Source organism: Acomys minous (genome assembly GCF_964271855.1).
Source record: "Acomys minous genome assembly, chromosome: 16".
NCBI lineage: Eukaryota > Metazoa > Chordata > Mammalia > Rodentia > Muridae > Acomys > Acomys minous.
Window position 1 is genome coordinate 61,220,671 of NC_140498.1, and position 27,195 is coordinate 61,247,865.

The 27,195-nt window shown below is 41.1% G+C and overlaps 1 protein-coding gene across 1 annotated transcript in view; it reads left to right on the plus strand.

Annotated features, from left to right (window-relative positions):
• Window positions 1–5,436: 5,436 nt before the first annotated feature.
• LOC311586306 (uncharacterized protein) overlaps window positions 5,437–27,195 on the plus strand; it is a gene marked incomplete at its 3' end in the record, with an annotated part of 120,551 nt that continues 98,792 nt past the window's right edge. Inside the window, exons 1-2 of the mRNA XM_084762276.1 lie at window positions 5,437–5,562; window positions 25,950–26,076. Of these exons, the coding sequence (XP_084618402.1) occupies window positions 5,560–5,562; window positions 25,950–26,076 (130 nt within the window). The 5' untranslated portion in view covers window positions 5,437–5,559. The remainder of the gene's footprint in view (window positions 5,563–25,949; window positions 26,077–27,195) is intronic.

The window sequence follows — 27,195 nt, forward strand, 5'->3', positions numbered from 1 at the left end:
TTGCAAGCTATGCACCCTGATCCCAGGAAGAAGAAGGGAAGTGCATGAACATTTTGAAGGGAGAACAGACAGGCTCAGCAGTTGTGACCTGGTGAACTCAGGGTGGCTGCCCAGTAGGGGCCTGGCGGTCATGGCACACACCTTTCATCCCAATGCTCAGGAGGCAGGGGCAGGGGATCACTGTGAGTTCCAGGCCAGCATGGTCTCCAAAGTGAGTTCAGGACAGCCAAGGCTACATAGAGAAACACAGCCTTGAAAAATAAGACAAACCAACAAACAAACACACAAAATTCCTCATGTGAGTAAGGTAATGAACTGACCATTTCAGTAGCATGTGCAGCACAGCTTCTGCTTTCAGAGCAGACCAGAAGGTCTGCAGTAAATGCCCAGTGAAACAGGGCTGATAGTAGCTAGAGCACAGACTACGTTTTGAGACTCAGCTACAGGCAGAGTCCCCTTGGTGAAGAAGGACCTGACTCTAGCAGGGTGTGTGGATTTGTAACTTGCCAGCTTTATTAATTCATGCACGTGAATAAAAGCTGATCGGATGTTGAGTTCCAGTTTGGTTAGGATAGCTTGAGTCAGTAAATATTACAATTTAGGTTAAGGAGCCGTTGTCTGTAGCTGTGTGTGTCAGAATACAGATCTCAGCAGCTAACATTGCACATAGGGGCAAGGTCAATCCCTGTCTTATTAATGCCATTCCCTCTACCAGAGAAGTTTCTGCACTAACTGTGAAATGCAGATTTGCTAAGAAATGAGAAGAAGCAGGTCTTTAGGGGCAAGAAGACAAAACTAAAATTGTTTCTCCACAGAAAGTCCCCCAAATTAGGAACTTATAACATATTAAAATTTCAGAAGACAACAATTGGGGAAGCACTATCATTCTCTAGAGAAACAGCAATATAAGTAGATTATACTTACTAAAATCACACAACATAGATGGCACCACTGATTAAAGCAGGCACAAAGGACAATGTTGAAATATAACAATGTCCTTTAAAGAAGAACTACAGGATTACTGTAAACTCAAAATCAAAGAATTCTCTGTCCAGCACTCCCCCTGTGCTGGTTCTTCTTGCCAACTCAAATGGCAGAGAAAACCTTCCTTGCCATGAGCTCCCTTTGTAAACTTTGTAAGCTTTGTAGACTTGGCAGGAACTGTCCAGGACCCTGCCTGAGGAGTTCTAGCAGCCAAACCCTGCTGCTTCAAGTTCTGCCCCTTTGCCCCACTCTATAACTTTCCCCAGGAGACCCCTCTTCTGGTCTTCAGCTCCTCTGAGGGCCACCTTTGTAGGCACTGTGTGCAAATATATACAGGCAAACACCTTTAATCATAAAATAAAAAGAAGAAATGGAATTCTCTACAGTGATGTCATAGGCCTCAGTCAGAGCAGCTAGGGCTAGTTAAAATGAACTCTTTCTGATCCTCTATGAAAGCCAATGTGTCCTTCATTTTAGTCAGTCTGATCAGAGACATTAGCCGCTTTTTTCTGACATTAAAGTAGCTCAGCGCCATTAATCTAAGAGCAGAGTCCACAGTGCAGATAAGTGATGGTTTCTTGATGCTTTTTTGTATTTATGTTGTCTGCATTTCATAGTTGTGAAAACAGGTCATTGGCAGCTTTTTATCTTTTCTACTGTCTGCTCTTCTGGTACTCCCTTGTCAGAACACTGTCCCTGAAAAATGAACTGCTATGTCACTGTTGTACTTAAGAAACAAGTCTGGGAATATCTTTCTGTGTAAATCTTCCATCTGCTTAATTGGCTAGCCTTGCAGACTCCTGTCTCTATTAAATTGTTCAAAGCATAATCTAGAACCCCATCCTAAAAAACATCTAACAGTGACAGCATATGTAAAATGCAACATCTCTTCTAGTCTGGTTTCTTTTTTTGCAATAGCAAGATATGGTTTCACACTATCATTAAAGAAGTTTTTTTCTTTTTTCTTTTTTTTTTTTTTTGGTTTTTCGAGACAGGGTTTCTCTGTGTAGCCTTGGCCATCCTGGACTCACTTTGTAGACCAGGCTGGCCTCAAACTCACAGCGATCCGCCTGTCTCTCCCGAGTGCTGGGATTAAAGGGGTGCGCCACCACACCCGGCATTTTTTTTTTTTTGGTAGAAGTTTTTTCTTAATCTCCTAAATAGATAGAATGATTTCTCCCTATGAAGGCTTGTTAATTCTAGAACATCTGCATCTCTAGATTTTTAGAAAAATGTTTCAAAATAATGTTTACTCATGTTGTTTCTTTCCTAGTCTGTTGCCCTCCATGACAGTGACCTTGCTGTCCCCTTGGTTAAACCATGTAAATCCTTAAATTTAAAGACTGTATCATGAGCCAGGTGGTGGTGGCGCATGCCTTTAATCCCAGCGCTTGGGAGGCAGAGGCAGGAAGATCGTTGTGCGTTCGAGGCCAGCCTGGGCTACAAAGTGAGTCCAGAACAGTAAAGGATACACAGAGAGACCCTGACTTGAAAAACTAAAAAAAAAAAAAAAAAAAAATTACCCATTTGAATCGTGTAGTCAACTATCCATTACAGTCAGAGGAAAAGAATCTGCATAAGGAGCATGGTTTTTCTGCCTTCAGATCAGATTAGAAGGAATAATTTATTATCTATTCCACAAGGGTAAATGGGGTAGGCAATCAACTGCTGCAGCTAAAATTCTGAAAAGTGAGTATTGTGAGGTGTGACCTTGTAGGATCTCTAAAATCAGGTTCTGCCGGGCATGGTGGCACATGCCTTTAATCCCAGCAGTTGGTAGGCAGTGGCAGGTGGATCTCTGTGAGTTCAAACCCAATTTGGTCTATAGAGTGAGTCCAGGACAGCCAAGGCTATACACAGAACCCATGTCTTGAAAAAAAAAACAAACCAAAAAAGAAAAAGCAAACCAAAAACCTCAGTTTCTACCTACTGTGGAGTCCCCTCCTGGCTCCCTGTGCATCTAGTTACATAGTGTACAGCTCCTCCAGTACCATGTCTGCCTGGACACTGCTGTGCTTCCTACTATGTTGGTAATGGACTAAAAGTCTAACACCATAAAAAAAAAACCTCAATTAAATGTTACTTTTTACATAAGAGTTGCCTTATTCATGGTGCTTCTTCATAGCGATGAAACTGTAACTAAGAAAGAAATTGTTTTCACAGTCAATATAGTTAAAATTTTAAAATATAAATCTAATAAATTGTTTTTATCTTTTCAGAAGCAACTCAATTTTTGGGATCATTTGTAAAATTTCACTTTATTTAATGCATTACTGGGGTATTATCTAATTGCTCTGCTCTGTTCTCCATCATTAAGAATTTCGTTTCTGAGCTGGGCATGGTGGCTTTTAATCCCAGCACTTGAGAGGCAGAGGCAGATGGATCTCTGTAGGTTCGAGGCCAGCCTGGTCTACAAAGCGAGTCCAGGGCAGCCAAGGCTACACAGAGAGACCCTGTCTCAAAAAACCAAAAAAAAAAAAAAATTTTGTTTCTCTTTTCTCAACTGCTATTGGTTTCCTTATTTCTGTATTTCTGTTTAGAACTCATGTAGCTCAATCTTGCCTGGTGCTAAGTAATTTTTAATTTCTTTAAACACACATTATCTTGCCTCTCCTGCCAAGTGCTGGAAAGACAGGCCTGCAACTCTTTCCTAGCTGGGCCTTGACTGATCTGTGAGAAGGAAAAATAAACCAGTTCATCAATGTCTTCTAGTCGGGATGCTGAATTGTCAGAGCCTCTGGGATTGGGATGGACAGTGAGCAATGGTGTTTCTGTTGGTTCATGTTGTGACCTGTGAAATTGACATTGACCTATGAGCCTTCCTCGGTCCAGATTTCCTGGGGAGTAGGAGGCTCTGCAGGCCTGTGTATGGGAGGTGGTGATCCTTGTAATGTCACTGTCCGGAGTACACACACAGCCATTAATGTTGATGTGTGATGGGAGGAAACTTGAAAACTAACGGTCTATTTTCTAAAGGTTCAGATTTTTGCATTCCAGTTTTATGTTTGTACTTTACATGTTACAAAATAGTTTGGAAACTGATAGAAAGTGGTGATGGAGATCATCCTACAGCAATACATACTTAGAATATTCTAAACTTTCTGCTACTACCAGCCAGCCTGGTATGATCCAGAGAAATTCAGTTCCAGGAGAGAGATGGAGTTTCTGAAGTGCAGAGGTTTCTCAGGTCTGGATGGTTTTGGGCGAAGTGGATAGGGGAGACTTCATATCTTTTGCTATAATCCATGTGGAAGGAAACAGAGATTAAATTTTTCTTCTACATTGTTTTGGGTTAGAACATCAGTGTGGCTGGCTTTACATGGACCCATGAGGAGGCAAGACGGGATGGAGAATCTCAGCAAGAGATTACTTCCTGTGCAGAGAGAGAACTCCAGAGTATGAGGCCTGTTTGTAAGAAATGGAAAGTCCACAACATAACAGGTTAAGGTTCACTTTTAGTTAATTTTATGTGAGTTGTGACTCCATTTATTTAAAATTTATACAAATAGAATCAGAAGTAAATGTGTAGTATCAGTCAAGTACAAACTTTTCCTGCATGTATTTTCTTAGTGTAATAAACATGTAAGGACTTGATTCAAAGCCCAGTGTAGAAAGCAGCTGACAGTCCAAAAGCTGGCATGTGACCAGATGTGTGAGTGATAGATAAAACCTTAGTAAATTCTGACCTAAGAGCAGCCATGACTGCAAGTTGGTGATAAGAGTGACGCAGAAAGCTAGATGTGTGAATTAGAGAGGATAAGGTTAAGTTAAGTATAAAAACCCTGAGAAGAAGCAGCCAGATCTCTTGCTGTCACCATGACTACCTGAAATGCTGCCAGAGGACAAGGCGCTCTCCCCAGACGGAGCAGACAGACAAGCTGTCAGATAACAACGCGAGAACTGAATCAAGTCGCAGCAGCGAACCTGTTCCACAGAACATCGTGATATCAGGTCGTATACCCTAATGGCATAAGCTCCTAGAACATTGATATCATAAGAAGCTCCTAGAACATTGATATTATAAGATGCTAAATGCTACTCCTATTGGAATTAGGATAGTTTTAAGAGTATAATGGAATGGTATTGGTGGCTCAGCCTTGGAGCCTTAGCCGCCGCCATTTGCTGTAGTTGTCTTTGTATTGCTAATAAATCTCTCTTGCTAAAACGTACCGTTTGCACTTGGCCTGCCTCCTTTGTTCCGGATCCTGAGTGTAAACTCTCTGCTCGCGACACTTAGGTCTTTTGTCAAAAACTTTTGTGTATGTTTCTGCTTTTGTTTTAGGCTTTTTCTCTCCATCCCCTTTATCCTTTCATAGATATTGTACACATTCTTGATTATTCTAATTTCTTGTGATATTAAAGTATTTTCTAGTACTAAACTTTTTTAGTAAGGTCAGTGTATATGTCACTCAACATGAAGTGGCCAATCAGAGCCTCCAGGCAGAGACGCGGAGGCAGGTTCTTCCGGGATCCTTGCTGAAGAGCTGCGCAGGCTTGGGTGGTTCTGCATGGTGTGCTCTGACCTCTGCTTCTGGCTGTTGTGAGAGAAGCTTCAGCAAGTTCCGAAGTCCCGACATGGTGAGTGGAGGGTCACTGCCCACAAACGGGAGGGGCAGGCTGCTGTAGAGAGCTAGCTGGAGTGGTGGGGCTGTGTGGGAAGACAGACCAGTAGCCTATTGGAGAATGCGCACACGTGCTACTGAAATGCCCATCTCTGCAGTTCTGCAAATGGACTGGAAGCCTGGGCCATGAGCTATTGTGCTGTGTCCCTTCAGGACACTGTAATTCTAAGGGAGGTGCTCATATCACTGGAGACTTGCTGGCCAATCAGAGCCTCCAGGCAGACCAGCCAATATGAAGATGAGGCTCTTTCTTCTGGCTGCCACGCACAAGTGCAGCTCTCTAGCTGAGCTTTCTTTAATGGTCTGTGTGATGTGCTTTGAGCACTGCGGCTGAGTGCTGTGAGGGAAGCTCAGGCAAGCGCCAAAGTGGCAACATGGTGAGCTCAGGGTTACTGCTGACTGATGGGTTATCTCCCCAGGTGAAATAAGCCAATGGGGCCAGATTGAAAGTAAAACAGAGGCAGGTGGATCTCTGTGAGTTTGAGGGCAGCCTGGTCTACAAAGTGAGTCCAGGACTGCCATAGCTACACAGAGAAACCCTGTCTCGAAAAACAAACAAACAAAAAGAAAGTGAAACGGGCAAGTTTACTTAGGAACTGAAATTCCTTGGCTAGTTCAGGAGCCTCAGTATACAAAGCCTGAGGAAATCCCCCCCGCTGGACCTGCCCCCCCCCCCCCCGCCCCGGGGGCAACTAGGATTACAGGTGAAGGAAGATTAAGTATTGGCCACCTGCTGTACTAGGGAAGCCCTTTGCCCCAGGGGTGGGCTTGGAGCATCTCAAGGAATGCTAAGAATGTGCAGAGGCTTTCCTTGCAGGGGGCAGGGTGGAGAAAGAAGTGGGCTCTAGGGCTGGAGAGATGGTTCAGTGGTTAAGAGCGCCGCCTGCTCTTCCAAAGGTCCTGAGTTCAATTCCCAGCAACCACATGGTGGCTCATAACCATCTGTAATGTGATATGGTGCCCTCTTCTGGCTTGCAGGAGTTGATGCAAACAAAGCACTGTATACATAATAAAAAATAAATCTTTAAAAAAAAAAAAAGAAGAAGAAGTGGGCTCTAACAGACCAGGTAGATGACAACTGAACACCCACATTGGGGAACATCAGAAAAGTGGGCTACAGGAGCTGGTGTGGTGGGTCCTCCCTGAGGTTGTGTGGTTAGCAAAGGCCAGATGTGGCCACATTTGGCCCGTGTTAAGCTTTGATGGAGAAAAGTAGAATTGATGATGTGAAGGATGCAGCAATTCATAGAAATTTAAAAAGCTCAGGTAGAATTTAGCTGAAGGAGGATTGCCTCCAACACACCCCACAGATAAACAGTATGCTAACCGGCCTGTTAGAAGTCAGGATGCTAGGATACAAGATGCAAGTCTTTAAAAACTTACTTGATATGAGACATAGCTTGTGCAAAACCTCCTCACCTCAGCCTTTGTACTTTCTATCTTCTACTTCTTTCTTTCTCATCCTCTGGAACCTTCCACTTAGGACTCTGTCACTGATGTTTGAAGGCACTGGGTCCTTAAAAATACTTCTGTCACTATCATTGCTGGGCGAATGTCTTAAGTGGCTAGGCTTGCTGTGTCCAGTCCATATTTAAGTTGTTCAAAACATAACCTGGGGAGTAAATTTAAAGAAATTTAATGGCAGCAGCATGTAGAATGCAAAATCTGTTTTTAGCTGTCATTACAGAGATTTTTTATTAGTTAGTTTTGTATTTGTGTGTATTATGTGTGTGTGTATTATGTGTATGTATGTATGCATATTAATTCTAGGACCACTGCATTCAATGTCTTTGGGAAAAGTCTTTCTGATAAAGTAGGCTAACTCAGGTGGCCTTGAAGCCTGTCTGTTGCTTCCCAGAGAAATGGCCTTGCTTTCTTCTTCACTAAACTTCTTAAGTTCTTTAATTAAAGGATTGTACCACAGCAGAGTTTAAAAATACTCACTCACTTTAGTCATGTAATGAACTGTCCATTTCCATATCAGGAATAAGATTTTCATGTGGATCATGGCTTCTGCCTTCAGATCCGAATAGGATGCATAGTTTACGTTTACACTGCAGGGTGAAGCAGGACAGGCCATAACTAGCTCACAGACTAATGTTTAGGGCAGTCAGCTGCAAGAATCAATACTATGAAGAAAGACCTGATTGAGGCAAAGTAAATTATGATGTCATCTCCCAGCATGGATTAACTCATGCATGTGAATGGAAACAGACCAGATCGGTGGGTAAACATTTTGGGGAGGTTAGTTTTAACCACCGAATATTAAATTTCTTTTTAATGGACTCTCCTATGCAGATATGTGCAATCCTCATTGACACAGTTAAGTCAGCTCAGACATATGAGACTTAGGCTACTGGTTGTTGGTGTCTGTCTGATCTCAGCGGCTAACATTGCACAGAAGGGCAAAGTCAAACAGTACAAGTTTGGTAGTAGAGTTTTTGGTGTCACTTATATATACTATAGTATCATCTGCCAATTAGGATACATTGAATGCTTCCTTTCCAAATTCCACCCTTTTGACCACTTTTAGTTGCCATATTGGTTAGGTTGGACATCAAGTGTTATATTAAGTAGAAATGGAGAAAGAGGAGAGACTTCTCTTTATTCAGATTTTAGTGGAATTGCTTTGAGGTTCTCTCCATTTAAGTTGGTGTTGCTATAGACTTGTGTAAATTGTGTTTAATATGTATAGGTATGTCCCTTGCTATTGTAATCTCTCCAAGACTTTTATCATGAATTGGTGTTGAATTTTTGTGAAGGGCTTGCTTAGTGTCTAATAAGATGACCTTGTGATGTTTTTCCCTATGTCAGTTTATTTATTTTACCATGACTGGTTTTCCTGTCCTGAGCCATTCCTGCATCAATGGGATGAAACTTCGACAACCATTGTGGGTTATCTTTTTGATATGTTCTTTGATTAAGTTTACATTTATTTTATAGAATATTTTTGCTTCAATGTTCATGAACAGATTTGGTCTGTAAATCTTCTTTGTTGAGTCTTTTTTTTTAAAGATTTATTTATTTATTTATTTATTAAGTATACAGTGTTTTGCCTGCATTTACACCAGAATAGGGCACCAGATCTCATTATAGATGGTTGTGAGCCACCATGTGGTTGCTGGGAATTGACCTCATGACCTTTGGAAGAGCAGTCAGTGCTCTTAACCTCTGAGCCATCTCTCCAGCCCTTGTTGAGTCTTTATATCCTTCATGTGTCAAGAAGGTATTGTGGCCTCATAAAATGAACTGGGTAACTTTCCTTCTGTTTCTATTTTGTAGAGTACTTTGAGCAGTATTGAAACTAAGTCTTCTTTGAAAGTCTCATTGAATTATGCACTAAAAGCGTCCAGTCTGCATTTCTTTCTTTATATATATAAAGAGATTTATTTATTATTTATACAGTATTCTGCTCACTTGTATCCTGCCCACCGCAAGAAGACATCAGATGTCATGACAGGTGGTTGCGAGCCACCATGTGGTTGCTGGGAATTGAACTCGGGACCTTTGGAAGAGCAGACGGTGCTCTTAACGTCTGAGCCATCTCTCCAGCCCCAGTCCTGCATTTCTATTGTTGGAGTCTTTTAATGAATTCTTTCATGTCACTAGGTGTTAGAGGTCTACTTATGGTAAATTGTTATGTCATCTGGATTTAACTTTGGTAAGTGCTACATGTTGTTATGTTTACCTGTAAGTAATTAACATTATTAGGCCTATACCTGTTATTATTACAACAGTATAACCCGCTAGCAATCAGTCAAGACACAGACACCTGTTATATATTAAAATACCCGTAGTTAACCTAGGGCAGGGCAGATATTAATTCTCTAAACTACTTCCCTTAGTGGGGCAGGTATGGGATACCTGTCCCAATCCCACAGCATTTAATGCTAATAATTTCTATCAAGCTACCTCACATCCAGAATCCCATATACTTGCTAATGTTCTTCATCAGGGCCAAATCCTCCATCCATGCTGGCCATGTGCTTCTCCTCCACCTAACCCATGCTGGTGAGACCTCCTTCTCTCCCTTGTCCTCAGATCTGTCTTCATCCCAAGATTCTCTTGGTCTTCCCAAGCCCTAGAACCTTAGCCGTTTCTAGTCCATTTGCCCTGCACAGAGGTGATGATCTTATATTAGTTAGCATCAAAATACAGCAGACCAATAGGTACCTGTGAAGAAAATTATTCATTTTGTTTAGATTTTTCATTTTGGTGCAATACGGGTATTTAAAAGTATATCCTTATGATTTTGGAGATTTTCCCATTGTATGGCACCCTGCTCATTTTTTTCTTTTTTTCTTTTTTTCTTTTTTTTTTTTTTTGGTAAATGTGATTATTCTTTCCCTGTCTTTTAGTTATTTCAATAAGGGTTGTCCATTTTGTTGATTGTTCTCAGTGAACCAACTCTCTGTTTTATAAATCCTTGTATTGTTCTCTTTGTTTTTTTGATTTCAGCCCTAATTCAATAGTTTCTTCCTGTCTACTACTTTTAGTTGTGCTTCCTTCATTTTGTTCTAGACTTTTTTTTTTTTTAATATGGAACGCTTACGAATTTGCGTGTCATGCTTGCGCAGGGGCCATGCTAATCTTCTCTGTATCGTCCAATTTTAGTATATGTGCTGCCGAAGCGAGTACTGTTCTAGACTTTTATATGTGCTTGTAAGTGCTTAGTAAGAAATTCCTGTATATGTTATGTATGCACTTAGTGCTCTCAACTATCCTTTTTTTCCTTTTTTTTATTAATTAATTTATTCATATTACATCTCAGTTGTTAGCCCATCCCTTGTATCCTCCCATTCCTCCCTTCCTCCCACTTCCCCCCTACTCCCCTCCCCTATGTCTGTGACTGAGGGGGACCTCCTCCCCCTGTATATGCTCATAGGGTATCAAGTCTCTCCTTGGTGACCTATTATCCTTCCTCTGAGTGCCCCCAGGCATCTCCATCCAAGGGACGTGTTCAAGTATGGGACACCAGAGTTTGTGTGAAAGTTAGATCTCCTTCTCCACTCAACAGTGGAGAATGTCCTGTCCATCGGCTAGTCTGGGTAGGGGTTCGAGGTTTACTGTCTATATTTTCCTTGGCTGTTGCCATAGTTTGCGGAGGACCCCAGAGCCCAGACTCACCTGTAGTTTTCCAGGATCCGCTGGATCCTTCTATTTTCTCTCTCTCTTTTTTTTTTTTTTTTTTTTTTGGTTTTTCGAGATAGGGTTTCTCTGTGTAGTCTTGGCTGTCCTAGACTCGCTTTGTACTCCAGGCTGGCCTCGAACTCACAGCGATCCGCCTGCCTCTGCCTCCCAAGTGCTGTGATTAAAGGCGTGCGCCACCACGCCTGGCCCATTTAGCTCTTTTTGCTTCTGTGTGAACTCACTCATTATGACAATTTCTAGTTCAATCCATTTGTTCACAAATTTTGGAAATTCCTTTTTTTTAATAGCTGAGTAGTATTCCATAGTCTAGATGTACCACAGTTTCTTTATCCATTCTTCTACTGAGGGACACGTAGGTTGTTTCCAAGTTCTGGCTATTATGAATAAGGCAGCTATGAACATGGTTGAGCATATATCCCTGTTGTGTGGTAGTGCATCTTCTGGGTATATTCCAAGGAGTGGGATAGCTGGGTCTTGAGGAAGCCCTATTCGCATTTTTCTGAGAAAGTGCTAGATAGCTTTCCAAAGTGGTTGTACTAGTTTGCATTCCCACCAGCAATGAAGGAGTGTTCCTCTTTCTCCACACCCTCGCTAGCATGTGGTGTCAGTTGAGTTATTGATCTTAGCCATTCTGATGGGTGTAAGATGGAATCTCAGTGTCGTTTTGATTTGCATTTCTCTGATGACTAAGGAGGTCGAGCATTTCTTTAAGTGTTTCTCAGGCATTTGATATTCCTCTGTTGAGAATTCTCTGTTTAGTTCTGCGCCCCGTTTCTCTATTGGGTTATTCGGTTTGGTGGTGTTTAATTTCTTGAGTTCTTTATATATTTTGGATATTAGACCTTTGTCAGATGAAGGATTGGTGAAGATCTTTTCCCAGCCTGTAGGCTGTCGCTTTGTTCTCTTGACAGTGTCACCTGCCTTACAGACACTTCTCAGCCTCATGAGGTCCCATTTATTAATATTTGATGTTAAGGCCTGGGCTGTGGGTGTTCTGTTCAGGAAGTTGTCTCCTGTGCCTATGTGTTCCCGACTCTTCCCCACTTTTTCCTCTAACTTGGTTAATGTCTGTGGTTTTATGTTGAGGTATTTAATCCACTTGGACTTGAGTTTTGTGCATGGTGACAAATAGGGGTCTAACAACTATCCTTTTATCATCACTTTTTTTGTGTACTATAGGTTTACATATGATGTGCATTCATTTGCATTGACTTCTACAAGGTCTTTAATATCTTTCTTTATTTCTGTCTTGACCCATTTTCACTCTGGGGAGAGGTATTTAGTTTGCATGAGTTTTAAAGACTTCCTTTGTTTCTGTTATTGATGACATGTAGCTTTAGTCTATGCTGGTCAGATAGAATGCAGGGGTTGTTTTGATTACCATGTACCTTTTGAGACTTTCACGGTGTTTGAGTATGTGTTCAATTTGGAGATATTTCCATTTGTTTTTGAGAAAAAGGCAAACTCTTCTATGTTTGTGTGGAATGTTCTGTAAATATCTGGTGAATTCTTTGGATTTTAATAGCAGTTAGCTGAAGCATATTTCTTTTCATATTATTCATGCAGAATCAAGCAACAGGTAAACCCTTCTCTGCCATGGACCTTTTTTGTGAACTATGTATACTTTGCAAGAAAGTTATCAGGTCCACTTCTGAGGATCTGCAGCAGCCAGGCAGGGCTGGTTCAAGTTTTGGCCCTGGAATCCCCCTACATCATTCCCTGGGTGCCCCCTTTTTACATCTTCTGATCACCTGGGTGCCACCTGCGTGTGTTCCATGAGAAGGGTTCTCAGATCTTCAGCTTGTGTTGTTGGCCTCTCCACATCTCCAGACAGCAACACCCCAGGACTGCAGAGCTGCTGTGGCTAAATCTCCACAGTGCTGGGATAAGTGATCACACCCCTGGAGAAACTGAGAAGCTGAAGCCATGGAAAAGGCAGCAGCACCCAAAGCGTCAGTTGTAGTTGCTGCTGACAGGGATCTCACAGGGTGGGAGGTTTGTTCAACTGGAGCTACTCTGTGAGCTCCAGTGCCAACTCTACTGTAGGTTTAGATTTTTCAAAACCTACTTTACTTAGGGTGCCTAAATCCTTTTAATCTACCATTGAGAAGTAAAGGAGGAAGAAGGTTCATAGAAAAAAGGGGTATGAACTAGTTTAGAAGTAGTTCTTTGGGGAGATTCTATTCTTCCTTGGCAGGGTACCAGAAATCCAGTCCAATAGGAAGTACCAAACAATACCATGAATCAGTGACAACAGATGATAAATGCTTGTTCTGCTTGAGTTAAAGATAAATGTCTGTTCTGTTGGAGTTAAGCAATATTACCCTGCATTGTTTCTTTCTCAGGAGAAGAGTAGGGCAATAGCTCATCCCTAATACCTCTACCTTATATCCCATGGAATTAGTTTAAAATGCTTTGTCTATCCACCTAGGCACAATGTAGCAGGAATAGAGTTTTTCTTGCCTAGGTAGGATACAATGTACCTGAAATAAAATTGACTCTTCCTGATTATCTTTTTTAATTACTCTGTGAATGGTCTGGGTCACAGTGTCTTTTCTCAAACCCATACTATGTTCTTGACCAGTTTTTGTTAATTGGTCGGTAAACTATCTCTGACCTGACTTTGGTGTCCACGTGGTCAGTGTGGGCTACTCCTGAACCCCAAGAGGCCAAAGCTAACAAGCTTGTAGGCTTAAGAAGGTTTCAGCTGCAGATAAGCCAATGAAAGCAGGCAAAAATGTTAATGATGAGGCATGCCCTCATTAGAATGGCTGATTGCTATGTCTGTGAGAGATTACATTGATTGATGAGTGATGTGGGAGGCTCTTCCTGTAAGGTTGCAATATCCCTTAGCAAGTGTGCCTGGGTTGGAAAAGAGATCAGGCTGCATATAAGAGAGTGCTCAAGTAAACAAGCAAGCCAGGAAACAATTTTTGTCCATGTTTTTTGTTATAATTTTCAAGGTTGAGTTTCTCTTCTAACCTTACAGAATGTTGGACTGTGAGCTGACAGAACCATCTGAAGAAGCAACAAGTCAGGCAGAAGTAAATGCCGTCTGTGGTTTTAGAGAAAAAACAGAACTAGGTAGTTTTAGATGGCAGTCAAATCCTGAAAGAGAGGAAGGGATTTTCAAGGAGCTTAGCACCAGTAAAGAGAAAGCCCTACTCTACATTGGAAGCCTAAGATGCGCAACACCCATTCTTGCTACACCTTAAATGAATGGAAAGTATAGGCAAAGTGATTGCAAAGCAAGCACTTCATATAAAACCTGCTGCAACTCTGGTCCATGGCTGGCATATTTCATCTCAGTTTAGAAACCAAGGTTGGCAGGATCACCCACTGCTGTAGTGGTGTATTTTTTTTAAATATTATTTATTATTGATACAGTATTCTGTCTGCAGCCAGAAGAGGGCACCAGATCTCATCATAGATGCTTGTGAGCCACTATGTCATTGCTGGGAATTGAACCCAGGACCTTTGGAAGAACAACCAGTGTTCTTAACCTCTGAGCCATCTCTCCATCCCCCATTGCACTGGTTTTTTAAACAGGATTGATGCCCAATTCAAGGTCATGTATTCTGTCTCTGTGATTTCAGTTCAGCGTTGCTCCAGCTATTTATGTTTTGCAGAGCCAGTGCCCCAGTAAGAAAACTATGAGATTTCATATCACCAGTCTTAGGCTATGTAGCCCATGTTGCATTTTGAGACCATAAGATGATGAGATATCTAAGCTGTGAGAAATATATCATGGAGAGATGCATATACTGAGTTAAAGTAACAAAACTGAGTGATGAAAGAGAAATTGCAGTCATAGGGCCATCTACACCCTGTGAAACTGAAGCCCCATGTATCTGAGACAAAGCTAGGGTCCTTGGTGTTTGAGTTGGTTGATCTATCTATCTATCTATCTATCTATCTATCTATCTATCTATCTAACTATCTATCTATCTATTTATTTATTTATTTATTTTGTCTCCATCCAATCTTGCCTCACTATATGTACCTTCCTCTCAATTGGAATGGGAAGGTTTATTCTGCGCCATTGTATATTGTAAAGTTATAACCTGTTTCCAGATTTTAGAAAATATAGCTATCAAAAGATTTTCTGGAGTGTCAGAAGAGTCTTTGTACTTTTTTTGTTCGTTTGTTTGTTTTTGGTTTTGTTTTTTGTTTTTTGAGACAGGGTTTCTCTGTGTAGCCTTGGCTGTCCTTGACTCACTTTGTAGACCAGGCTGCACAGTGATCCACCTTCCTCCGCCCCCGAGTGCTGGGATTAAAGGCTTGTGCCACGACACCCAGCTCGTACTCCTGAATAGTGGATGAGCTATTGCAGACTGTTAGGATCATTGAAGTTGATTGAAGTGCATTTTCACTGTGGGTCAATAATGACCAATATCAGAATTTAATTGATCAAATCAGAATGACTCTGGTTAGTGTCATTTCTTTAAATACTTATCTTCTTCTTCTTTTTTTTTTTTAATTTAATTTAATTTAATTTTTTTTTTTTTTGAGACAGGGTCTCTCTGTGTAGCTTTGGTTGTCCTGGACTCGCTTTGTAGACCAGGCTGGCCTCGAACTCACGGCAATCCGCCTGCCTCTGCCTCCCAAGTGCTGGGATTAAAGGCGTGTGCCACCACGCCCGGCTCTTCTTTTTTTTTTATTTTATTTTATTATTATTATTTTTTTATTGGCTTTCTTAGGGGAACTTTTGTAGTAAGAGTTTACTTAGATGTCTTTTTAGGGATGAGATGTGAGTGGCTGTAGACTCAAGCCATTTTATGTTTTTGTTTCTTCTGTGTTGAGTTTGAACCTGTTTGTTCAGCTTCCTTCTCATGCTATCAAGCATCCATGACTATAGACTGAGCCGCTCATTAATGAACAAATTAATTAAATCACTTTACAGCCTGACCTCTCCCTCCTCTACTCCCAGTCCCACCATCATTCCCCCTTTCCCCAAGTAGCCCTCCTTCTCCTCAGTGAAGGGGAGGCCCACAAGTGCTATCAACCTCCCCTGGCATCTCAAGTTGCAGCAGGACTAAGAACATCCTTTCCCACTGATGCCTAAGGAGGCAGCACAGATAGGGAAAAAGGGATCCAAAGGCAGACAGCATAGTGAAGATAGCTCCTATTCCCATTGTTAGGGGACCACATGTTCACCCAAGTGCACATCTTCTATATATGTGTAGTCAGCCTATGTATGCTCTTTGATTATGGTTCAGTTTCTGTGAGTCCCCATGCGTTCAAGATAGTTGACTGTAGGTTTTTTGTGGTGTCCTCAACTACCCAGGATCCCACTATCTTTCTTCCCAAGCTTCCCCCAAATTCCCTGCTCTCTGCCTGTTATTTGGCTCTGGGTCTCTGCATCAGTTTCCATCAGCTGCTGGAGGAAGACTCTCAGAAAACTCTTATGCTAGAAACCTGTCTGCAAGCATAGCAAAGTATCATTAATAGTGTCAGGGATTGGCTCTTTCTCTTTTGGGTAGGTCTTATGTTGAGCAGCAAGTTATTTGCTTGCCATTTCTTCAATCTCTAATCCATCTTTATCCCTATACTTTTTGTAGGCAAGATAAATGTTGGGTCAAAGGCTTTAAGGGTGGTTTTGTGTCCCCCTCCCTCCACTGGAAGTCCCACGTGGCTATAGAGGTTGGCAACTTCAGGCTCTTAGTCCCTATGCTACAGGTCTCAGCTAGATTCGCCCACATAGATTCCAAGGACCCCTCCTTTCCCAGGGATGCCCCCTTCTGCAGAAAAGTGTTAATTCAGAACATGGCTGTTCTCATAAGAGATCACATTCAAAGACTTTCTTAGGCTTATGTAACCCAGCAGGCAAGAGATCACATCCAAAGGTCTTCTACGTCTGTGTGATTCAGTTGTAATAAAAAACATGCCTTTAATTCAGGAGACAGAAGCAAACAGATTTGAGTAAGGCCAGCCTGGTATAGAGCAAGTATCTAGTAAAAAAAAGTAGATCCATATATGGTGATATAGTCCTTTAATCCTAATTGAAGGTCAAGTTAATTTAAAGAATGAAGCAGCACCCAGGCTTGAAAGTGATATGATTGGGAGGAAGAAGAGGTGATGAATCAGAGAAGATGTGGTAGAATAGGATATGGCCAACTCCCACTAGAGAGACCCAAGGGAAGCTACTGAAGAGGCATTTGTACAGAGAGAGGAAGCAGTTTTACCAGGAACCAGACCACAAACAAAATGAGATGTCTTTCTCTTGCCAAAAGCTCAATGATGGTTCCATTACTTTAGGGGTTTTCTTCTGCTAAAATCAAATTAAGCTCTTAGCAAATGAATATTTATAAAAGTGTAGTCTTGAAGGCAATAAATACTTAAATAGAAATGGATCAGGGAATAATGCTTTTACAAACAGTATTGCTGCTGGGCAGTGGTGGCATATGCCTTTAATCCCAGCACTTGGGAGGCAGAAGCAGGCAGATTGCTGTGAGTTCGAGGCCATTCTGGTCTAAAAAAGGGAGTCCAGGACAGTCAAGGATACACAGAGAGGCCCTGTGTTGAAAAACAAACAAAAACCAAACAACAACAAAAGTACTATTGCTACCCAGCACATCTTCCACAGTGGGCAGATGAAAAACACAGTTTTATTAGTCAAGGTTCTCAACATGAGCACAACTGGTAGAGTGGATCTCATTCTGTGTATTTTTAAAGTAAATTTTTTGAATGTCTCACCACTGTGGTCCAGCTAGTACAACCTTGGCTATCTACCAAAAGAAACGTAAAGACTCCAGAACTTGTTTGGTCCATGAGGGTGGATGTCTTAACTGATGCTCAGTATACTCCAGAAGTCCAAAAATTAGGATGTAAAGACACTAAAGGAATGAAAATTTCCTAGCCTAGACTAATGAAAACAGGCAAAGAAAGAAAGCTTCCTTCTACAATATTTTCTTTATATGTGGGTTGACACCCATAGCTGTGGCCCTGATTAAAGATCAATATTATCATCTCAAAAGATCCGCATTAAGGAAAGGTCTTTCCATTTCGAAAGCCTTATTTCAGAAAACTCTCTCCAAAAAGAAAGCCTGGGGTACTATATCGTGAGACAGATACATCTGAGGCCACTGTTGGGTAAAAATCATGCAGGAACATATATAAATTACAAAAAGAAGGACACACTTGCTTTCATGGAGGACTCAAAAGAGTTCATTTTAATTAGCCCTGGCTGCTCTGGCTGAGGCCTGTGACATCACTGTAGAGAATTCCATTCCTTCTTTTTTTTTTAAACCTTGTTTTTATTTTATGATTACAAGTATTTGTCTGTATATATTTGTCCACAGTGCCTACAAAGGCCAAGAAGCTCTCAGATGTCCTGGTGCAGAAATTACACCAGGTTGTTAGCTACCATAGAGCTTCTGGGAAATTCATAGAGCATCTTCATTACTATCTTTGGCTCTAGTCCCAGGCATTCTGACACCAACTCCTGGCCTCCATGGCCACCAATCGTGAATGGGGTACAAAGACAGGCATTCTGAGGCCGAGCTTGGTGGCGCACGCCCTTAATCCCAGCACTTGGGAGGCAGAGGCAGGCGGATCTCTGTGAGTTCAAGGCCAACCTGGTCTACAAAGTGAATCCAGGACAGCCAAGGCTACACAGAGAAACCCTGTCTCGAAAAACCAAAAAAAAAAAAAAAAAAAAAAAAAAAAAAGACATGCATTCTGCCAAAATAGGACTCTAACTAGGATTAATGGGTATGGGGAGAGGTTGATGTAAGGCGTGGCCACAAAATTATATATATTCAGGGATATGAATTGGCCTCCAAAATACTGGGGTTACTGGCATGCTATCTGAAACTTGTATAAATAAATCACCTGGTAGCCTGTGTGTCACAGCAGGGAAGCAGCATGATTGCTAGTCTGTCACCTGAACATCATGCCTGGCTCACTCCCTGTCCTTGCTGATTTCCTATCTCATCTAAGAGCCCTCTGCTCAGCAGAGACCCACTGACTCTTCTCTCCTTGCTGGAGAAGACACCCTCATCCCCCATGCCCCCTCCCTTCACACCTCCACTCCACCCTCTACCTGCCACCCCCACCCGCAGCCCTAGCACAACTGTGGGTTTTTGTTTTCTTTTTAATCACCTTTCCACTGAGGATGATGTGTTGATTAACTACAGTGCTCTAAAATGATTATCATCTCTTTCCTGCTTTCCTCCCAGGTTTGTTTCATATCTATCAGGTGAAAGGTAGCTGCAGTTTACCTGACCATAGCATGAAGCCACAAAACAAAAATGTTGTTTCCTAAACTCTCTTTAATTTGGAATCTTTTGTGTATCCTTTGACTTGTGGGACAGACTGATAACTCCACTTCAAAATGAGTAATGGCTTTGCAAGCTGTGCACCCTGATTCCAGGAAGAAGGGAAGTGCCTGAGGGTCTTGCTGGTGCCTCAGACAAGCTCAGAAGTTGGGACCTGGTGAGCTCTGGGGCAAAGGGGGAGGGGCAGGCATCTGAGCTCAGGAGGCCTGAGAGGCTGGTTCTCCCCTGGGGTGAGTGCAAAGGTGGAAATGCAGGGTCTTGGAGAACAGGTGGGAGTGCTACTGAAATGCAGATCTCTCCACATAAAAAAAAGAGACTGGTCCCATAATGGAAGCCTGTTCCAGGAACTACTGTGCTGTGTCCCTTCAGCACACTCTAGCCATAGGGAAGTGCTCCTGTCACTCAAGACTTAATGGCCAACCAGGGACTCCAGGAAAGAGAGAAAGAGTGTTCTTCTGGGTACCAAGCTGTAAGTTCCTCTCTGTACTGGAGCGGACTTCAGTGGCCATGTAAGATATGCTCCAAGTGTTTTTGTTGGGTGCTGTGAGGAGAGCTCAGGCAAGGTCAGAAGACACAATATGGTAAGTGTAGAGTCACTGCTCACAGTAGGAGGAACAGACAGCTGGGCAGAGGAAACTGGGAATGTATTTGCTATGTAATCCCTCATCAGCTCCCTGGGGCTGCGAGATAAGCAGCAGAAGATGTGGCCATCTGTGAGGTCCTTTTCGGTCTTAGTAATTTTCTGGACTTGGTGATGGTCTCTGACTAACTGCACTGTGTGGATTACATCTACACAAAGCATTGGGAGCAGGGGCTTGTGAGTAGAAACATCCTTGGCAGGATCACAAACTCAGACCCCTAGTTTCTCTAACTTCTAAAAATCTGTTCTTAGCATGTAACATTTGGTCTAAGATATATTTGGAAGCCCGGCATTATGGCACACGCCCCAAATCCCAACACTCAGGAGGCAGATGGCTCGCTGTGAGTTTAAGGCCAGCCTGGTCTGCAATGTGAGTCCCTGGCAGCCAAGGCTAAAACAGAGAAGCAATGCCTTGAAAGAAAGAAAGAAACAAACTATATATATATATGTGTGTGTGTGTGTGTGTGTGTGTGTGTGTGTGTGTGTGTGTATGAGAAGCCTCACATATGGTCCATTTCCTCCATGGATGTAGTACACAAGATGCTATTCTTGAGAAGCTTATTTGGCATAAGTCATAGATTGTGCCAGTCTTCCCCACCTCAGCTCTTCTAGTTTCTACCTTCTACTTTAATCTTCTCATCTTGTGGGACCTCCAACTCTGGACCTTGTCACTGAAGAATAAGCTGCTTTTTCAGGGCACTAGTGTATTTCAGAAAGGATTCTGGGAATGTATTTGCTGTGTAATCCCTCATCAGTCTAAGTGGCCAAACTTGCAGTCTCAGACCATATTGAAATTGTTCCAAACATAACCTGGGGCCTGAACTCAAAAGACATGAGAGCTTATGTGGAATGCCAAATCTGTTGGCAGCATTAGCCAGAACTAGATGCATGCTGTCATTAACAGATTTTTAAAAGTAATCTTTCAATTGTGTGTAGAGTGTTTTCTTCCTGAAAAGGCACGTTAATTCTAGGACAGCTGTATTTTTATTCTTTTGGAAAATGTTTCTGAGACCAACTGTGTTGACTCAGGTTGCTTGGATACCATCCTGTTGCTCCCCAGGGCAGTGACCTTGTTTTCCTCTTGGTGAAAAAGTCTAAATTCCCTAGTTAAAAGACTATACCACAACAGTGTTTTAAAATTACTCATTTGAAGCTGAGCTTGGTGGCCACACTTTAATCCCAAGCACTTAAGAAGTAGAAGCAGGTGGATCCCTGTGAGTTCAAGGCTAGCCTGGTCTACAAAGTGAGTCTAGGACAGTCTCGAAAACACAGACAAACATAATTACTCTTTTGAGCAATGTAATGAACTGGCTATTTTAGAAACATGTGCAGCATGGCTTCTGCTGTCATACCGGAAGAGGAGGTCTGTAGAATGTGCCCAGTGAAACTGGGTAGACAATGGCTAGATCACAGACTAATGATTGAGACATTCATCTCCAGGGGTCCCCATTGTGAGGAAAGACCTGATTCTAGCAGGGTGTCAGAGTTTATAATTTCCCATCATGTATTAATTCATGCATGTGAATAAAAGAAGACCAGATGTTTGGTTACCTTTTACTTAGGTTAGCTTGAGTCAGTAAATATTACAATTTAGGTTAAGGAGCCATTGTCTGTAGCTGTGTGTGTCAGAATACAGATCCCAGCAGCTAACATTGCACATAGGGGCAAGGTCAATCACTCTTACTAATGCCATTCCCTCCAACAGAGAAGTTTCTGCTCTTTTTAAAAATCAGTCTGCGTATGTGTTTTTCAAATTATATTTATCTTTCTAAAATGGCAGTGGATGGTATATTTAGAATTCACTTTTTTATGCATCACTGATTTAATCTTTTATTTGTTTCTGCTCATGCCAATGTTTCCCAGTAATTAAAATATGCATTCTTTTTCTCAAAGGCTTTCATATTCTTTTCTGTTAGAGTAACATCTCCTGTAGCTCACCCTTTCTTCATGCTGTGTAGTTAAGACTTTTTTGAGCACCTAACCCTCTCATTCCCACTGCTTGGAAGATGGTCTTTCAAATCCTTACAGGCAAGGCTCTAACTAGTAACTCAGGAGAAAGAGGCACCAGTGAATGATTGTCCTTGAACTTCCTTGGATTTGGGGGGGGGGGAGTTACAAATAAAGGGGACCTGTGTAACTTTGAAGTGATGTAGTCACAGCACAGAAATGGATGGGGAGTCCCACAAGGGGTGGTCCTCAGAGAAGCTGAAGACCAGAAGAGAGGTCTCCTGGGGAAAGTTATAGAGTGGGGCAAAGGGGCAGAACTTGAAGCAGCAGGGTTTGGCTGCTAGAAATCCTCAGGCAGGGTCCTGGACAGTTCCTGCCAAGTCTACAAAGCTTACAAAGTTTACAAAGGGAGCTCATGGCAAGAAGGTTTTCTCTGCCATTTGAGTTGGCAAGAAGAACCAGCACAGGGGGAGTGCTGGACAGAGTCTTCTTTGGTTTTGAGTTGACAGTAATCCTGTAGGTCTTGTTTAAAGGACATTGTTATATTTCAACATCATCCTTTGTGCTTGCTTTGATCAGTGGTGCCATCTCTGTTGTGTGATTTTAGTAAGTATAATCTACTTATATTGCTGTTTCTCTAGAGAATGATAGAGCTTCCCCGATTGTTGTCTTCTGAAATTTTAATATGTTATAAGTTCCTAATTTGGGGGATTTTCTGTGGAGAAATAATTTTAGTTTTGTCTTCTTGATCCTAAAGATCTGCTTCTTCTCATTTCTTAGCAAATCTGCATTTCCCAGTTAGTGCAATCATCAGTGTTTGGTGTCTTGCTACTTAAATGACTGATGTGGTTAACAAGTTTATTTGAGTGTTTAAAACATTCTCATGTTTTATTGTGTCTGTGTTCAAATGGATTTGGGGACTGGACATTTCTGAGCTTCAAGTGATGGTGTGGCCTCATCAGGATGGCTGGTTGCTATGTTTGTTAGAGATTGTGGTGATTCTCGACTGCTGTGGGGACGCTTTTCCATTGAGGTTGAAAATATCCCCAAGTAGGTGTAACTTCACCAGATAAGAGATATAACTGAGCATGAAACAGTAACAAAGCAAGAGACCAAGCCAGGAAACAATGTTTATTAATTGTTTTGGCTTCATTTTCTAGCTTGAGATTCTGCCTATAGCTCCAAAATGATGGAGTGTGATCTGACAGGACCAAACATGTAAACCTATTCAGACCTAAAATACTTTTGGTTAGAGGATTTAGTCACAACAGCCAAGTAGTAAGTAGAAATTTATTTAAGATGGTGCACAACAAGTTATTTTAATGCTGGATACAACCTGGAATATTCTCTTTTGGAGGAAGGTGGAAAACTAAGGACATGAATAACAAAAGGCATAGAGAGCTGTACAAAAAGAGATTACCCAGCTGCTTTTGTAGGTCCTGGAAGAGAGTAATGCAGAGAGTGTTGAGAGTATTATAGGCAGAGGCAGTTGAGGTCATAGGATTTCACTGTAAAATGTACTCCATGAAAAAATTAATCTAGATCTCATTTGTGTGATATTTTGGCCCAGAAGCTTTTATTCTGCCCATGCCCAGAGTAATTGAATAGGGCAGAATTTATGAATAAAGGCCAGATTTCTTAGATGGAATATTGAATCACTTGGGTGGTTATTGCTAGTGACTTATTCAGGACTACAGTGAAAAAAATCAACAGGAGGTGTAGAAATAAATGCAAAGTCTCTGGTGTAGAGAAAAAGAGCACTAGGTAGTTTCAGATGGTAGCCACATGATGGAACAGACATAGGGATTTTAAGGATATTATCATCATTCAAAAGAAGCCCTTTGTTCTGCTTTTTAAGCCCAAGAAAGTGGCCTAAGTGTAATGCTCCCTCAGGCTAAACCTAATGGAAGCAGTAGGCAAAGTGATTTCTAGACCCAGGAAGGAACTTCCTATAAAACCTTCTACACCTGTGGCCCAACTTGAAAAGGATTCATTCCAAATGAGAAGCCAAACTTGACCATATCATCTATATGTGCTGGTTCTGGAAACAAAAATTATGCAAAATTTCATGTCATGGATCCCTCCTCTGTGGTTTTAGTTCAGCACTATTCCAGCTATTTGTGTTTGGCAAAGTGAGAATATTGTGAGATTTATAGCTTCAAACTCTGAGTATGAAGCCTGAGTAGCATTTTGATAGGACAAGATGTTCAGATACCTAAGCTATGAGAAAGCTGCCCAGGGAAGATGCACATAGGAATTGGAAGGAACCTAACTGAGAAATATGTGAGACCTTGTAGGGATAGGACCATCTAAGTCCTTGGGAACCAAAGCCCTATGTCTCTGAAAAGAGCAGCAGGAGTTGGTGTTTGCTCTGTTGGGTTTCCTGCCTTGGTCCATTCTTTTATCTCTTTGTACACATTCCTTTCTATTGGAATGGGAAAGAGTTTTCTGTGCCATTGTATGTTGAAGGATATAACTTCTTTTCTGATTTTACAAAATGTCGAAGTCAACAGATTGCCTTGAGTGTCGAATGAATCTTTGGACATTTGAACAGTGTATGTGCTGTTGCAGACCATTAGGATCATTGAATTGAGACGAAATATATTGTCTTCAGGAGAGACCAAATAAGAAAATCTCTCGGGTAGAATGCTGTCTTTGAACACTTGTCTCCCATTTGTGGCATTGTTTGGGGAATATTATGGAAGCTTTTCTAAGAGGAGCCTTTCTAGATTCTTTAGTGAGGATGGGATTTGATGTCTATAGACTCAACCCTTTTCCTGTTCCTTGTGTCTATGGTGTTGTGGTTGGAACTGACCAGTCAGCTTCCTACTTGTACTGTCTTTCCCTCATTAGTATACACTCCATCCCTATTTCATAGAAGATGCAGTAGAAGCTATCCAATGCTAAGCTTTTTTGATAGCTTACAATTTTTATAGTTTGAATTAGTTTTTATTTTAACTGTTTTTGTTTTTCATTTTTTATTTTGAATTTTGACTTTAAAGAAAATGTTTTTTGTGTAGCTCTTGCTGTCTTGAAAGTGGGAAAATATACCAAGCCAACTTTTAACTTAGTGATCCATCTTACTCTGGCTACACAGTGCTGAGATTTGATGTGGCACAAAATGCCTAGCTTGTTTTATTTTTATATTACAAGCTGATGGGCTTGGGATGTAGTATTTGCATGTATGCTTGCACGTAAATGTGCTGTGGTGCATATTTTCATCCACATCTTGAATTGTAAAGTTGGAAGAGAGTATATTCTATTCCTCAGGATGGCATGAATTCATGACATGAAACTACATGAGCTTTCTGGGTCACTGGAATATAGTTGTCTGTAATTTTACCTACAAGTAGCATTTATCTGAGTTTTTAAACGAATATGTGCATTTTGCCTTGTGCATGAATATGTACATGAAAATGTGCCTGGTCCTCATCGCGGTCAGAAGATGAACTCAGACTCAGGAGTCTGAACTTGGTATAATGAGTAGTTGTGAACTTCCAGTGCGAATACTGGCAATTGACTTACATTATTGGCAAGACCAGCAATAGCTCTAGTGTACCATCTCCCCTGCCCTATGTTGTTCATTTATTATCAACATCTATATTGCTAATATTTTCATCTCTCCATTTTTAACTTCTTATACATATATTTTCTATTAGTAAGATCTTATTTATGATACCATTTAAATTGGGGCACTTCAAGTTTCTGGAAGATGATACAGAGTTGGAGGGAATGCCTGATACTTTGTAGGAACTTCAGTAAAGACCAGATAGTTCGTTTGTTTCAGACTTCTGGGCCCTACCTCTTGTCTTCTGATCCTCTTGCTTTGGTGGGATAATTGCCAAACCCTACCACCCAAGGGAGAGGAGAACCACAATTTCTATCTCTTGCTGTCCTAGAATTTATTGCATAGACTTCGCTGGCAGTCAAATCATGAGCTACTCCTGCCTGAACTTCTTGACTACTGAGATTAACGGAATGAGAAAATACACTCAGTATAAAAATCATTTTTATAATTAATACTTGTTTATACAACTTCTGACATGAGCCCAGTTCTCCTCAACTGTTTCTCTATGTCCCCATTCCTCTATGTTGATTGGCATTTATCTTGAAAGGTTATATCCTATTCAAGGGCTGAGGAATGTAACACAAGTAGACGTCAGTATTCAGGATCCTTATTAAATGACTTGGTTACATTAGAACATCTGTATCAGGAAATAAGTGGAGGAAGCCACAGAATTATGTAAATATATCGTCAATAAAGGATACAGTTACAGTGTTATCACTACCATGCTTTCTCTTGCACACCTGTATGAAATGTTATAGGATGCAGTGACCTATGATGATGTGAATGTGAAATTCACTCAGGAAGAGTGGGCTTTGCTGGATCCTGCCCAGAAGAGTCTCTACAGAGAGGTGATGCTGGAGACCTACAGGAACCTCACTGCCATAGGTAGGACTGTGAATTTTATGTTGCTTTTTAAAATCTAGTGATAACTGTTTCTCTGTTGCTGTTATTTGTTATTGTAATGTCAACTGAAACTGAGGATGAATGAGATGAGTAAATCAGCCAGATGTCTGAGTTTAACTGAAGGGTAACTTGAATTTTGCCTAATTTGCAATAATATATCATGCACTTTCTGGTACTCTATTTTAGGTTACAATCGGGAAGACCATAACATTGAAGACAATCTTCAAAGTTCTAAAAGATCTAGAAGGTAATTTTCAGGTGCCAGTTGATACAAATGTGCACCAGAATTACTTTTAGTGCATCCTTTAAGTTCTAAACAGACGCAAGAGTGTAAATATGCACTGCTTGAAGTGTATCGATGATTATTAAATTCTGACAAAACCATGTACCTCAAAATCAGCTATCTGGTTTATTTTTGTAAGTCATTTCTCTAAGAAAGGAGATAAGAAAACAATGTATTAACAGATATCACCATATGAATCATAGTGAGCTAGCATATAGAACTGCTAATCTCTTTAGTCTCATACTACTTAGATACTGCAGAAGATATATACAGTAACCTTCTAATAAACAAATAGACCATAATAAAGGTCGGTGTTCCTAATATATTTGCAGTAATGTTGCTAAGTTTAGTGAGAGGGGTAGTTTGTGAAAGTGAAGAAAGTTATTCTGGAGAAACTTTTATCCCTATGCAATATTTCAACGGAAAAAAAAAGTGAGACTGTGAGTGCAAGGTAAACCTTTTCATTTGTTATCTTCTTTAATACAAATATCATTTGTTACAATAGATACAAGCCCTATCAGCATAGGAACATTGAAGAAAGCAATATAACCCTCTCTTACCCAGAAGAATTAGAAGATTTGTAGTAGTACCCATAATGTGTAGACTTTCTGAATGTAATAGTGTGTACAATGAATGGCTTTTCCAATTTTATTGGCAATACATCCAGCAAAACTTCCATGAGTACTACCAGTATAGATTGCCTCTGTTAGCCTTGGTTCACTTTCCAATTATAATATGACTCACATGATTGGAAAAAATTTAATGCAATCAGAGTAGTAAATCTGACTTCTCCCAGTTCTTTTCCAATATGTGAAAAA